At 54.3% G+C, this 15,410-nt stretch overlaps 1 protein-coding gene across 1 annotated transcript in view; it reads left to right on the top strand.

Annotated features, from left to right (window-relative positions):
- Nucleotides 1-14,289, top strand: part of TMEM163 (transmembrane protein 163) — a 260,800-nt gene extending 246,511 nt beyond the window's left edge. The window contains exons 6-8 of the mRNA XM_068544002.1: nucleotides 3,452-3,563; nucleotides 12,403-12,544; nucleotides 13,966-14,289. Coding sequence (XP_068400103.1) covers nucleotides 3,452-3,563; nucleotides 12,403-12,544; nucleotides 13,966-14,026 — 315 coding nt within the window. The 3' untranslated portion in view covers nucleotides 14,027-14,289. The remainder of the gene's footprint in view (nucleotides 1-3,451; nucleotides 3,564-12,402; nucleotides 12,545-13,965) is intronic.
- Nucleotides 14,290-15,410: the final 1,121 nt, after the last annotated feature.

Raw genomic sequence — 15,410 nt, forward strand, 5'->3', positions numbered from 1 at the left:
CCTGTGGATACACTACACAGCCACCAGGGGTGGCAGGTCTCTTCTTTTTTTGCATTTTACAGATGCGTAAACGGAGGAGGAGCGGGGGGAGGTTCTGTGACTTGCCCAGGGTCACACAGTTACTAAGCGAGGCTTCTGCTCCGGTGCCTTTAATTATTATACAATGCTTCTATTATACTTTATCACATCACAAACCCCATCTCCTGTTCCTCCAGGATTCCAGGCCATGGGTTCCAAACACCCCTTCGCCCTTGATAAGCCACTGTGGACCCCAATCGTAGTTTCTCTTACGTTTCTTTACATTGCACCACGTGTGCTTCTTTCTAGGTAATAAATTCCCTATGTTTCTTTTATAGCGATGTTTACCATACTTTGGGGCTCACCATTAGCACCTAGCGTGGCTGTTTGGTGGAATAAGTGAGTGTGTGGGTAATGCGTTTGGTGCCTTTAATAACAGTCGCTACATTTTATTGCACATCAGCTGCCTGCCGGGGGCTGTGGGTATCACACTGCTCTTTATGGAAGAGAGAATTGAGACTTGAGAGCTTGGGTTTGTTTCCCCAGTAAGCAATGAAGTCTAGGTTTGAGCAAAGATCTGCTGGCGTATCACTGCCCTTTGTCAGCCAAGCCCCCGTTCAGCAGTTTGCTCCCCGGATTAGCAGACCCAGGGGAGGACCAGCAAAGCCATGCTGGCTCTTCTTAAGGTGCATCTGGGGGTGGGAGCGGAACCTCAACCTCCAGCTCCCTGGGACCTGGATGGGGTGAACACAGCCTTTCTCTATCTCTGAACATGTAGGGGTGAGGGCTTTGCCAACAGATCGGGCGAAGCCAGAAAGGCTTTAGGCATGGGGTGAGCAAAGTGAGAATTCACCTTCTCAATCTGGGGCCTCACAGTACTTAATGGACTGCCTCAGTCTCCCAACTTAGGCTTTAAAAAAAAAAAATTAATTAATTAATTAATTTGGTTGCACCGGTTCTTAGTTGCTGCAGGCGGACTCCTAAGTTGCGGCATGCGAGCTCTTAGTTGCGGCATGTATGTGGGATCTAGTTCCCTGACCAGGGATGGAACCCAGGCCCCCTGCATTGGGAGCGCGGAATCTTAGCCACTGCGCCACCAGGGAAGTGCCACCAACTTAGGCTTTTTTTTTTTTTTTTAAAGAAATTCACATTCATTCATTCATTCATTCATTCATTCATTTATTTATTTATTTATGACTGTGTTGAGTCTTCGTTTCTGTGCGAGGGCTTTCTCTAGTTGCAGCAAGTGGGGACCACTCTTCATCGCGGTGCGCGGGCCTCTCACCATCGCGGCCTCTCTTGTTGCGGAGCACAGGCTCCAGACGCGCAGGCTCAGCAATTGTGGCTCACGGGCCCAGTCGCTCCGCGGCATGCGGGATCTTCCCAGACCAGGGCTCGAGCCCGTGTCCCCTGCATTGGCAGGCAGATTCTCAACCACTGCACCACCAGGTAAGCCCCAACTTAGGCTTTTTGAATCTTATCTGCATCTGGGTCTATGTTGGTACGTGATTCCTTAATCATGTTTGCCTTTTTTCTTATGGGCACCCTCTCCCATAATTAGACTGAGTTTCTGCACGAAGAGAGCTTGGATTTGGGGGTCCTTCCCCACCGCCCGCCCCCGTGGCCCCTGGTGCATTAACCTCATGCACAGCCCAGACTGGGGATCCGTCCAGAGGCCAGGTTTGGCACAGTCCTTACTGGTCATTTGAGGAAGTGAAACTTCAGTGAGGTGATTATTTTTAAAAACTTCAAAACTTGAAATAATTTCAGATTTATACATCAGTTACAAAGACATTACAGAGGGGTCCCATATCCCCTTCCTCCAGCCTCCCCTAAGGTTAACGTCTCACGTAGATAACCAGGGTGCCATTACCCAAACTAGGGGATGACAACACTATTAACACAACTCCAGCCTCTGCGCTGATTTCTCCGGCTTTCCCATGTAATGACCTTTTCTGTTTCTGTGGCATTTCGTCCTCACATCTCCTTAGCCTCCAATCTGTGACAGTTTCTCGGTGGTTCCTTGTCTTTCACAACCTTGAAATTTCATGACCTTGACATGTATGAAAAGTAGTGCTCAGGTGTTTTGTAGACTGTCCTCAACATGGGTTTGTTTGATGGTTTTTCACGATTCAAATGAGGTTATGGATTTGGGGGTAGGACACCCAGAGGCCTTCTTCTTCTTCACGCCCCATCCCATCCGGAGGCACATGATAGCAGCGTCACTTATGCGTGGTCATGCTCGTCTTGATCACTTACTGGGTTTCCCCCCCGTAAAGTCACTATCTTCCTCTTTTCCGTATCCTGTTTGTTAGCTACGCGTCATGAGTCCAGTCGACGCTCAGTGGAGGCGGGAATTAAGCTGTGCCTTTTTGGGGAGGGAGTAGCACAGGATTTGTGGACATCTGTTAAAACCAACCACCATTGATCAGTGTTGTGCAGGAGGTGCTTTTTGTTTTGTTTTTTTTTTTGCTGCACCGTGCGCCATGTGGGATCTTAGTTCCCTTGGGGGAGATGCTTTGATGCTTTGCAGATACCCTGTTTCCAGCAAGGTGAGTTTTCAGATCACTTTGCTGAGTTTTGAACCCAGGGAAACAGGCTGTCTTCCCAGCTTTCTGTTATTTGACTAATAAACAGCTTAAGGAATCCTATTTCATTGAGTATATGTGATGCTTTATGAGATTTCTGCTGGCAGTGGCATTTTAATATTGGGGAATCTGGAGGCTGTGTTTCATGGGAGTGATGCCTGGAGCCCGAAGCTGAGAGGCCCTGTGGGCCCTGCTGTCAGGAGATAGATACAGGGCTACTCGCTTTTGCATATGTGACTCATGCATTTGCTTGCAAAGGTAAGCTAACAACTTATAGGAAGTGCTAAGATAACTTCAGTAGCAGACTATATTTTTAGATACCTTTTCCCACCTTGAAGGCTATATTTGAACTTCCAGTTGCTTGTGCGGAGTTAAGGAAAAAATACGGTTATAAGTAGCTCCAGCCATAATGGACCCCATGGGCAAGTTCAGCTGGCTCTGTTCTTAGGCCAGTGGTCTACTTACATGTTCCAGACTTTGCGGTCAGCTGCTTTTTGACTTATCCATGGAAAACTCTACATAGAAGTCACTATTTTTAGCATTTGACCAACTCCGTTATTGATCAGTGATTGCCAACCATTTTGGCAGGTTAGCGGGAAGGGGAATCTCCTACAGGGAAAGATGTATGTAATTGGTTTCTAAGGAAATATAAGTCTGGATTATTCGTTTTTGATCATCTTTTTCGATTCCCAGTGACACAGGTAACTGAGGTATAAAAACAAGCAATATACCCCACCTGGTGGCAGCATGCTCCGCTGATGATTTGTTCTGGGAACAAAGGCCAGTGGTTTGCAATCTGCTCTAGCCTGAGCTGAACTGTTGAAATCTGGAACTTTCTCTTCTAGGATGATTTCCTGTTCAGCGTCTCCATTTTAAGTGGGATCCTTTGCAGCGTCCTGGCTGTGCTGAAGTTTATGCTGGGGAAGGTTCTGACCAGCAGAGCCCTCATAACCGATGGTGAGTAAGGCCAGGGTGTCTAGGGGCTGAGCTCACAGTGAGAGAAGATGCTGCTTGGGTCACTTTTAGCTGCTCGTCTTGCAGAAGAGCTCAACAATTTGGAATCTGTTCCTCACTGTCCTCCCCTCCCCTCCCCCCAAGGCTGTTTAATGATTCTCAGGGTTTCCTATCAGGGCGGATGTCTCGTGCCCTAGGAATTGAATACACTCTTCCTGAAGCACCTCCACCGGGACCTCCCGCCAGGGCGGCTCACGGCTCCCCAGGCTCTCAGTCATGGAGCACAAAGGGCTTCCCAGAGCCTTGCATTTGAGGTGCGTTGCTCCACATAAAAAGTAAACGCCTTCCCTGGATTCTATGCAGGTTTCCTTGGTGAACGCTCCACGCGCATTTCCCCCTCCAGCTAGTGGAACGCTTACCTGGGAGTTGAAGTTGCAGTGACCAGGGCTTCGCCAGGGCAATGAGCCGTGTGTTCTCTGCTCAAGACCCAAACCAGGCGGAAGTGTCCCTCTGTGTCCTGTGGGTCAGCAGGAGCTTCCTGCGTGGCCTTTGGGCTGACAGAGGAGGATGTGTGACAGTAGGAAAAGCACGTTTCCGTTTTTGCCAACTAGTGCTGGCATGTAAACTAGAAACGTGATGGACACCATTGCCTGTCTGTCTTCTTTTTCTTTATCCTGGAGCGTGTGAAGTTTCTGGGGGTTGGGAGTAGAGACGGGAGCCCCTGTGCCCTGGGGTGGGAGGTCCAAGGGTAAAAGCTGGTGGGTTGGTGGATGTGCCTGCACAAAGTAGAGCAGAGGTCGTTAGGTCTTTCTTTCTTCCTTTCTTTCTCTCCCTCTCTCTTTCTTTTTTTTTTTTTTTTTAATTAATTAATTTATTTATTTATTTTTGGCTGTGTTGGGTCTTCGTTTCTGTGCGAGGGCTTCCTCTAGTTGCAGCGAGCGGGGGCCACTCTTCATCGCGGTGCGCGGGCCTCTCACTGTTGCGGCCTCTCTTGTTGCGGAGCGCAGACTCAGTAGTTGTGGCTCATGGGCCTAGTTGCTCCGCGGCATGTGGTATCTTCCCAGACCAGGGCTCGAACCCGTGTCCCCTGCATTGGCAGGCAGATTCTCAACCACTGCGCCACCAGGGAGGTCCCTCTCTCTCTTTCTCTCTCTTTCTCTCTCTCTCTCTCTCTCTCTCTCTCTCCCTCCCTCCCTCCCCCCTCCCCCTCCCTCCCTCCCTCTCTTTCTTTCTTTTTTCTTTTTTTTCCGGCTGCGCTGCACAGCCTGTGAGATCTTAGTTCCCCAACTAGGGATTGAACCCGGGCCCCGGCAGTGAAAGTGCTGCGTCCTAACCACTGGACCGCCAGGGAGTTCCCATGATTTCTTTTTTAAGGAGAGAACCGCTCCCCGCTCCTCAGATTCTCGGAGTTCTCTCCTGTGTGCAATACGTGGGTGCGGTCACGTGTGGGTAGCTGTTATGCGTTGAGCACGGGGCGGATGGCGGTCAGAGGGCCCTTCTCTCCCAAGTGACGAGCATGGTGACGCGGTATGGGCGTGGACTCCTCGTCCTGTGCTGGTGCCCTGCCGTGTGTGGAGCTGGGCTTTTGCACGGTGGGGCAGGCGGGCAGGAGGTCAAAGTGATGCTTCCAGGATGGCGGGAGAAGTGTTCACTCCCTGTGATTTTTGTGGTCTGGTGTTTTTTAAGCTGGAAAAGAAAACGCCTCCTTTGGCTGTGGAATCCTCCTTTTTTTAGGAGTGAGAGCACAGGCGGCCTTGTGCTGAGACCGTTAACCAGGAGGTTGGGTGTGGGTTCTCCAGCCACCTTCGAGGTTCTTCTCTGTTGCTCTGAGCGGCACAGCTCTGCCTGCACCCTTCAGGCCTGAACAGAGCAGAGGTCTGGCTGGACCTTGAATCTCCAGCGACGCGTTCTGTTCCTTCCTTTCCAAGTCTCTTTACCTTGCACACGAGGGACGGGAAGGCAGGCCTGGGGGGAGCTGCACCAGTCAGTGCAGTTTTCGGGGCTCCGGGTGGTGAGTGCCCAGCAGGCGCTCCTCTGTCTGCCCTGAGTTGATCCCTTAAGTCAGAGAGCCCCTCTGACTTACAGATATCAGCACTTTCTGTATTCAGATGACTGCAGCCGAGACACTGGGCCTGGAGCCTGAATGTGGACCCAGGAGTCAGACCTTCCTCCCAGGCCACCAGGCAGGAGGCCCTGTCCCCTCCCTACCCGTGACCACGGGGCTTGACCCCCTTCTCCTCAGAACAGTGGGTGCCCCTCCCTCGACTGGTGACTTCACCGAACACTTTATAGGCGTCCCAGATGCTGTTTCTATTTAGGCTTCACTTGTCCTAACGTCCCACCATTTTATATGGCGTAAGAGAAGCCCCTGGTGAGAAGTGTGTGTGTTTCTAATGAAATAACCCCTGATGTCATCATTTGCACATACAGAACCATCCACATGCATATGCAGTACTTCCGTCCTACTCTTGACCCCGGGGGAGAGGGGTCATTACAAAGAGAAGTGGATGGTTTAAGTGAAAACTGTTCCACCGACAGGCGGAGAGCCGGGGGCAGGCACTCCTCAGGCAGAGGGAGCCGAGTTGGGAGGGAACCTGGGGCATCTGCGGGGCGAGAGGAAGGAGGGGAGGATGAGGGGCCCCGACGAGTGGGCGAGGGCGGACCATTCAGGACGTTAGGTCAAGTGTGGGATTTTGGATGTTCTGCTAAATGTTTAAACAGACGAGGTGACATGATGGATATTTTTAAAAGAGACTTGTGGCCATCAAGGTAGAGAACAGAGCGGAGAGGCCTCAGGGGGGAGGGGAGAGGTCTCTGGGGAGCTCACGGGGTGGTGGCCTGGCGCGGGGGGGGGGGATATGGGGGAATGGAGGGGAAGGGTCGGCGATATTTATAACATGGGCAGGGCTCGGGGATGAATTGGCTGTGGAGGTTGAGGAGAGACAGACAGGCAGAGCAAGACAGCTATTGCAAAGAGCTGAGGCAGCACCCCGGTCCCCTAGCCTGTCACCCATGAGGGCCCCCCCCCCACACCGGCCATCAGGGGGCGTGGTTGTCACACTGCAGTCCCCCGCTCGGTGGGAGTGTCAGCTAAATAGGAGGCAGTAGTTACAGCCTCCTGCTAATTGCCTTGTCTGGGATCCCGATTTTCCTCATTCATTGATTAGCAGAACTAGGGAACCATCTGTAAGTATCTCCTCCCTGTTCTTCCCTCACGTGGGGAGGTCGGGGGGCCGGCTGGGCTTTCGGGAGCCATGCCTGCAGTTACTGTTGGTCTGGCCCAGGGCAGGGGGCCAGGCCAAGTGCTTTCTCTCCAAGTCCAGCCAATTGCTTCTGGTGCTGGGAGGGAGGGAGGGCGGGCGGGGCTCACCTGTCACCTGTCACCTGGCGAGGCGGCTGGTTGCTAAGCTGGAGCTGTGTGTGGACCGGGCCAGGCTGCCCCGCCCTGTTGGTGGAACAGTTTTCACTTATACCGTCCACTTCTCTTTGTAATGACCCCTCTCCGTGGTTCAAGAGCGGGATGGAAGCACTGCTCCTTTGTCCCTGGGTCGTGCCCTTACAGTCAGGAGGCAGATCTTCAGGGGAATGGGGACGACAGGGTGCCGGTAAATTCCAGACTTCCTTCCCCACGCTGTGCTGCGCAGCGCAGGACATCATGCCTGGCTGGTTTTCTTGCTTTGGATGTTTAGTCAGCATGCGGTCATTGCTATAGGACTAGGCTGAAGCTGGCTTTGTATCATTTAAGGCAAAAGGATTTTGTGCATCAAGTTAATACTACAGATCAGACAGAGGAAGACTGTGGAAAGGTACCTGGGGGGAGTTCTGAACGAGGGGCCAGCAGCCGGGCTCCAGCGCTGCCCGCAGGACAGCTGGAAACCTGAGTTGAGGGGCCTGGGTTGACTGTTCTAAAGTACCAAGAGTCTGTGGTGGTTTTCAAGTACATGAACAACTTTGAATCAGAATTTCCTGCATAAAATTAATATGTGCTTAATTATACAGATTCTTATCTAGTCATCAAAGCCAGACCGTTAGAGGCTCTAATCAAGATCGCCTCAGACGTTATTTTGTTTTCTAAGATGATGACAGCGTTTATTTTTGGCAAGAGCCCTGGTTTTAACAGGCAGATGGAACAAGCGTATGGGCCTGGATGGGGTGGGGACAGTGGCCCAGAGGTGAGTGACCGATGGGGCCTTGTGTGCCTCGCTAGGAAGATGGGTGGCCTGTGGGCTCAGTGTCCTTCCTGGGGAGTAGCTGCCGCTAGGAAGCCTCTAAAATTCTGAAGGATGTGGAAGGGTGGGTACGGAATCGTCCCCCAGTCCGGGTGTGCTGGTTCCAGTGTCCCCGCACAGGCTCATAAGAGGTGCGGCTGAAATGAGTCAGGCTCCGTCATAACCACAGGTGGGCAGAGCGGAGCAGGTCAGAGACTCCTGGAAGGTATGGGTGAACAAGGTGAAAGTTCCATCAGCTGTGAACCATCCGGAGTCTGCATTGGGTGGGTGGGTCCCCCCACTGTCGAAACGGGAGGCTGGTGGGTCCTTGGCTGGCAGAGCCAGGTGACTTGGTGGAGCGAGTGGACATCTCGTGGCTGTCTGGGGGACCCTCCCACCCTCTGCAGCCTTTCTGAGCTCCTCTGGGCTTCTCTGAGGGCTCTGGGGGCCCACTGGTACCCACGATAAAGATGGAGAAAGAGGAGTGAAGGATTCCAGTCTGCCCTGGGGCAGCAGCCATCTCCAGCTCGTCTCTGCCTTTTTCCTCTAGCCACCCCCCAAAACAAAATTCCCCCAACTTAATGCCTGAGAGGTAAACCCCAGCCCAGGTAGCCCCTTGACAGAGTAGTGGTCTCTGTGGACGCTTTTGGTGGCCCTCTGAGAAAAGATGTGGGCTGCAGAGAATTTTTTTAAGAGGACTGGTCTGATTCCATTTGTTAAAAAGAACAGGGAGATTCAAGGGACAGCCAGACGCAAGAGGGTAAATGCCAGCCTCTTCTAATGGGAGAGGGGAAATATCTTGATGATCCTGATGTATCAGAAGACAGGAGAGAAATATGGCCTCCCCCATCTCAGAGTGGACCCGCTGTCCCCCTCCTTGGGGAGAGATGGAAGCAGAATTGAGGGTGTGATATGCAGAGGCCAAAACCATGGGCAGCACAGAGAAGGGGGAGTTCCAAAGCGCTCTGCATGCGAGGAGCTGGGAGAGACCCTGCGGTGACAGAAGGGCGGAGTGGAGCAAGCTACATGAGCCGCATGGAGAACAGAGGTGGGGAGCACGCTGGGTGCTTTTCCCCATCGTCTAGAGGTGAGTGAGCCTGGAGGAGCCACGGAAACTAACACCCCAGGGGCCTGGGTTGCAGCCTTGTCCCCGGGCGGCCCTGAGAAGGGGAGGCCAGGACGTAGCATGGGGAAGGGCGCCTGTCTCCTGTCGGTCAAAAGTGGAAGGCTTAGAGATTGGGCCTTGGGACTTGGCACTGGTGGGACACATCTCAGGTGAAGCTGATGCCAGCCCTGCCCTCCCGCTACCCCCAGGGCACTCAGAGAGCGCTTTGTCAGGTCTGCTGTCTGCAGTGGAGGCCTTGGGGGAGGGGTAGAAGTGCTCCCTGCGGACGGTGGGCCGGGATCCCCAGGTAGACACGGCAGGGCAGGTGGGGGCCCCGCCTGGAATAGCCCTCACCTGCCACAGGCTCCCAGCAAGTCCCAGCCCCTCTCCACCCAGTTCCCTGGACTGGCCTCTGGAGGATATGGTACCCGGCGGCAGGAAGGTGGAGGGGTTTGCCTTTGCTAACCCTTGTCACCTGTATTGAGGTGAAACTGGGTTGGAAGGCTCCGCCAGGTGTGAACCTTGTGGAGAGCCTCGGAAGCGAGTGGGGAAGGTTGGCGCTCCAGGGGGCCCCCGACCACACCCTGAAGTTCAGGGATAGTTCCTCCGCCTCTCGGGGGGCTGTCTCCCCAGAGCTCTAGCCGCAGGCCCGCCTCGGCAGGGAGGCCCCCAGAGCCTGGGCAGCGGTGGCTTCGTCTCTCCCTCGGGACGGCCCAGACCGGCCGGTAGGAGTCCCTGACTAAGGCCATGTCCGTGCCTCCCCTCCCCCGTCCCTCCATCTGTTAGCTCAGTATTTAGTGCAGCAATCAATCGAGTCCCCGAGAAGCGCCAGCCCCTGTTCTGGGAGTTGGAGCAGAGCAAGCAGAGACACAGAACTCCTGTCCTTTCGCCGTCATTTCTGGTGGGAAAAGAGAGGGATGTCTGCAAAAAGAAAAACGGTAAAAATGTCATGTAACGGAGAGCAGAGCCGCGGAGAACCACCAAGCAGCAGCAAGGGGCGCCGGTAGGAGGGTGTGGCCGGGGGACGGAGGAGCCGCCTGAGGGGGCTCTGGGTTCAGGCTGGGGAGGCGGCGTGGGAGGCCCCAGGAGGAGGGGTCGGGCCGGCGGAGGCCTGCGGGGGAGGCTGCAGGCGGCGGCGTGGCCGGAGGGGGGACGAGGAGCGGATCGGCGGGCCTGGTGCGGCCGAGGAGGGGGGCGCTGGTCACCGCAGGGCTCGCCCGCCGTGAAGAGTCTGGATGGCTTTCAGAACTGGGCAGCTTTTCCGCTGGAAGGTTTTGGCTGCTGTTCGCTGCAGAGGTCAGTCTGGCTGCCGCGAGGGGAATCACGGCGAGGATGGGGGAGGTGGGCAGGAGGGGGAGCGGGAAGGGGGCAGACTGGGGGCGGGTTTGGGGGGGTGACAGTTGGCAAGAATGACTTGATGGGTGGCTGAGATGCGGGATGTGAGAAAAGCCCAGGCTGGGCTCCTAGATGTTTGGCTGCAGCAGCTAGGTGGCCGGGGGCGCTGTTTACAGAGAGGGTGGCCGGAGGGCGAGTCGTGGGGAGGCAGCAGTTTTTGCTCTGAGCGTGTTCAGTTTGAGATGCTTGTATGTCTGCAGCTGAGGGGAAAGGTCAGGACGAAAGAGCTAGGGAGATGCTGGCTTATGGGGTGGAGGTGAGAACCTGGCCGGAGAACACAGGCGGAGGAAGTGCTCAGGGGACTAAGCCAGGCATGCAGATGGGGACGAGGAGGAGGGTCTAGCAAAGGGGACTGAGAAGGAACCGCTAGAGTGCACAGAGGGAAAGCAGCAGAGCGCAGCGTCCCCTTGAGGCTGGAGAGATGTGTTCTTATTAGGAGGGCATACGATGAGGACGAGGCGTTGACCATGGCCTGTGGCAGCCGGGAGCCATCCAGGACCAGGGCAGCGCTGGGGGGAGGGAGGGACCTGAGTGGGACGGGGTGAAGAGAGAACGGGAGGCGTGATGGGGTAGCCAGCTCTCCAGGGAGTTTTGCGAAGGGCGGTAGTGAATGGGGATTGCGGTGGGTCAAGGAAGGAGGTGCAGGTGGGTGATGAGGCTAAGACTTATCCCAGTGGGAGTGACCCAGGAGCGGGAGAAGAAATCCAAGAGCAAAGCCCTCCAGTGAACAGGGATGAAGGCGCCAGTCTCACACAGGAATGGCAGTAACTGGAGAAGCAGCTAGTACGGGAGGGCAGCAGGCATAGGTGGGCGGTGGCCTTGGCGTCGGGAAGATGTCTGAACCTGTGTGCTCTAAGAAGTACAAGGCCGAGTCCTCAGCTGAGACCTGGTGTGGGGAGATGACGGAGATTGGAGGGGAGAGGAGAGGGTGTGATGCAACAGGCAATCAGAGATGTCCTTGCAGGCCCGGCTTCATCTCGGTCCCATTGTTGAGGCGCAGCCTGTTGAGGTCTACCCCGTGGATCCCGAGACAGGGCTTGGCCTAAGTCATCTCTACCCTGCACTCTTCTTCCTCTCCCCCTGCAATTCATTTACAACACCCCACACACCCCCGCGGTGGTGCAGCCCACAGTGAATGCATTTAAGGTTATTCATCAGAAGCATGGCGCCTTTACCCTGGCGAAGTTGCCAGGGAACGGAGCAGGCCTGCTGTCGGAGAGGTGACTGGCCTGCATGGGCAGCTGCCAGGGGACCACCGGGCGGCGTGGGCCTGCAGCTGCTCTCAGGCCCCCGTTATGCTGGGGCAGGCGAGGAGCCTTGTGGCTCACAGCACGGCGAGACCCCGTTCCCTTCCCACGTGGCCTTGGAAAACGCACAGGTAGGCTGGAAGTGGGATGCCTCAGTCGTGGGGACCCACTGAGGTGACGTGTGTGAAAGGAGATGGTGATCAACGTCTGTTAGCTCCAGTTCTGGCTGGATTGCCCTTTCTGCAGCCAGGTAGCTAACCCTAGTCTTCGCCTTTCCTTCCTGGAGAGTGAAACATCCTTGGGTGACTTGGGAGACACGGCAGAGAAAGAACGTGGGTTCAGGTGGAATCCCAGCCCTGCCCCTCTCGATCTGTGTAACCCGGTCAGTTTACTAAACCTCACTCACTCCGCTCAACTTCGTTTTCTCATTGGTGAAACGAGGGTGATGATCGGACTTCACAGAGTTGAGAAGATCCCAGCTGTGTACTTGCCCAGCAGACACTGGACAGATGTGAGTCCCTGAGTATTGAGTGTCCCCTGTGTGTTTGGCAGGCCTGGTGCCCCTGCCCCTCTGGACACCTGTGTTCCTAGGGCATGGGAGGAAGCCGACAGGAACCGTACACAGGCTGTCACTTGGGCATGGTGGCTGGCAGGGGCTGGACGGTGAGGGTGACAGCTCCATCCAGGGAGGTCCCTGGTGACATGTGAGCAGAGAGAGACTTGTCAAGCCATGTGGGTGGCTACCATCACCCGAGAAGTGCTTCTGGAACATCCCTTCCAGCACACGTTCCGGGATGCAGAGGCATGCCTGGCATTTGGGTAGTTTTCCTGGTGGCTAAGCAAGTTCACCGGGCACTGCCCTCAGCCCCTCTCTGCTTCTCTTCCAGGGTTTAACTCCCTCGTGGGGGCCGTGATGGGCTTCTCCATTCTTCTGAGCGCCGAGGTGTTCAAGCACAACTCGGCGGTCTGGTACCTGGACGGCAGCATCGGCGTGCTGATTGGCCTCACCATATTCGCCTACGGGGTCAAGTAAGTGCTCTTTCCTCTTTGCTCTCCGGGCGGCCACGGGTGCTATATTCCCCACCCCTGACGATCATGTCTTGATCATGTCTTGTACCTGTGACCCTCCCGCCCCCGGGGGAGGTCAGGAGACTGGAAAAGCCCCCTGCAGCCGTCACATACTCTGGTGGCTGGGACAGAAGTGAGGCAAGGACCTGGACCAGGGGCCTAGGCTTTCAGTCACAAAGGGTCCGCTTTTGTCTGCTGTCTTTACAGTTCACTGAATGGTCCTCCCTTTCACCCTTCGTGCCTGAAGATTTGTGCCCCTTTCTTTATAGTGAGGGTCGTAATGATGCACCAGGGAGGCGTTTGTGGGGTGTCCTCACCCTTCAAGCCCCCTCTGCCACCTGCTACAGATGTCGGGACCTCACACTTACTTAGAGAACTTTTTACACTTAAGAGTGCAGAAGGGCTGCATGTAGAAAAAGCCACCCCAGGCGTTGGGTTCTAGCCCAGCCTGAGGCCTCTCACCGAAGAAGTGCCAGCAGGCACCTCTGGCTCTGCATCCAGCATCTAGGCTGGAGTCGGCCTTTGAAAAGAGAACAGTTTCCCAAAGGCGCTGAGCTTTTAAATGTTAACATGCTTCCTCTTCCTCTCTCCCACTGCGATGGCTATAATAAAAGAGAGAGACAGTAAGAGTTGGTGAGAATGTGGAGAAATCAGAACCTCCATATCTTGCCCGTGGGAATGTAAATTGTTCAGCCGCTTTGGGGATAGTTTAGCAGTTCCTCAAAATGTTAAACACGGCGCTACCAACCATTTGGCCCAGCAGGCCCACCCTTTGGCATATACTCCAGCGAAACGAAAACACACATCCACGCAAACACCTCTGCATGAACATTCACAGTGGCATTATTCACAGTGGGCAAAAAGTAGAGACAACTCGTATGCCCAACGTATGCAGGTTTTAAAGAACCCAAATGTCCATTAACAATGGATAAATAAAATGTGGTAGAGCTATGCAGTGGAGTATTTATTCAGCCACAAAAAGAATACCGATTCACGCTACTGATAGATGGATGAACCTCGAAAACACACCCAGTGAAAGAAACCAGTTACCAGAGGCTACATCTTGAATGATTCCACTTATAGGAACTATCCCCCAGTAGGCAAAGCCATGGAGATTGAGTAGGTTAGTGGTTGTCAGGGGGAGATGGGGTGGGGAGTGACCGCTAGTGGGCATGGGGTTTCTTTTGGGGGGCGATGAAAATGTTCTGGAATTAGCTGGGCGTGATGGTTGCCTGTACTAAAAACCGCTGAATTGTAGGAATTCTACAGTACGTGAATTCTATTTATAAAAAACAGAAAGCCCCCATCTGTTTCCCAAGAGCTCAAGCCCAGGGCTGCGGAGGGTCTGTGTGGGGGTGACCGGCCTTTCTCTCTCTTCTCAGGCTCCTCATCGACATGGTGCCCAGGGTGAGGCAGACGCGCCACTACGAGATGTTCGAGTGAAGGGGGCCGGCTGCCCTGCATCTGCATGAAGACTGTCAGGACCACGAGAGCTTTCCATGCAGGCAGACGGTACTGATGTTTAACTGAACATTCAATTCCTTTGTGCTCACGGGAACCAGATCTCCCCCGCAGGTCGGACTGCACTGCTCCCCTCCCTCCGCTGCCCCCGCCAAACACCGTAGGACAATGAGCACGGAGCAGGGCCCCGTCTCCGGCGGGAGGACTGACCTTTTCCATCTTCTGCAGTAAAGAGGTTCGCGTGGGGCGGATGCGAAGTCTGCTTGTTGGAATGCCTCTGTGGTGCTCCCCGCCTCAAAGGGATAGCAGCTCCCCGGACCCACCTCCTGGGTCCTCCGCGTGGGCCCGGAGTCTCCTGGCAGATTTTAAGAGAAGACCGTACCCTTTGGTCCCTCACCCCTTTATCACTTCCTAATTAATTTCTGTCCATGTATTTCATTCATTTCGTACTGTTTTACTAATCCTCAATCTAAACACCAGATTTGTTCTAAAGGAGGAGACCATTCTATTTTTAAAGTGCTTAGTGATAGATGTGTGAGCTTTTGCATGGTCGAACTCAGAGCCCCTGACCCTTTCCTGTACATTTAGAACCCGAACGTACGTGTAAACACAGGATCCCTTTTGGAGAGAGGTGAAACTACAGTTTATTTGTAATAAATAATTATATAATCTATCCATACATATGTATCTATCTATATGCTGTGTGAAGTGGTAATGGTACATTACAGTCTGTTCACGTTGTAAGGAACAAGCTGTTCTCGGTTTATGCAGCGTTAGGCATCGATTCTGTTAAAAAGACACACACACAAAAAAAACGGTCTCCCCACACGCAACATTCTGTACCTCTAGCACTGCTGCTTGTCCGGGCGACGGTGACCAATAAAGACCTTGACCTGTTTTGTATGGTATGGGGAGGTGATGGTGAAGGTTGGCACTGCTGTGGGTGAAGGATGGGGTGTCGGGCGGGGGGTCAGGCTCACACCCCGCTCAGGGAGGGGAAGAGAGTAGCCACATACGTCCATGTGGTGTTGCCTGGAGCTGACCCCCCCCCCCCCCCCCCCCCCCCCCCCCGCCAGGGACGGCTGTGCCCCGCCCCCCAGCTACCTCAGGCCGGGGAGGGGAAGGTGGTGCGGTCCCTTCTAAGAGGTCACTGACCTTGGAGAGAAAGGCATGCTGAAAGCATCCCATTAAGCCAACAGCATTTTGAGGCATGTTCTATGGGCTGTTTGTTAGTTACCGTGTTGCACAGAAAAGATGGACACTGTCCAGGTCTGGGAAACGCAATATTCAATAGGTTTCTTTTCTGCGGGTTTCCTCCCTGTATTTGCTGTTTAGTATAGTTCCCATTGTGGCAGCTATGCTGTGG

This window comes from Eschrichtius robustus, chromosome 5 (genome assembly GCF_028021215.1).
Source record: "Eschrichtius robustus isolate mEscRob2 chromosome 5, mEscRob2.pri, whole genome shotgun sequence".
Classification (NCBI taxonomy): Eukaryota; Metazoa; Chordata; class Mammalia; order Artiodactyla; family Eschrichtiidae; genus Eschrichtius; species Eschrichtius robustus.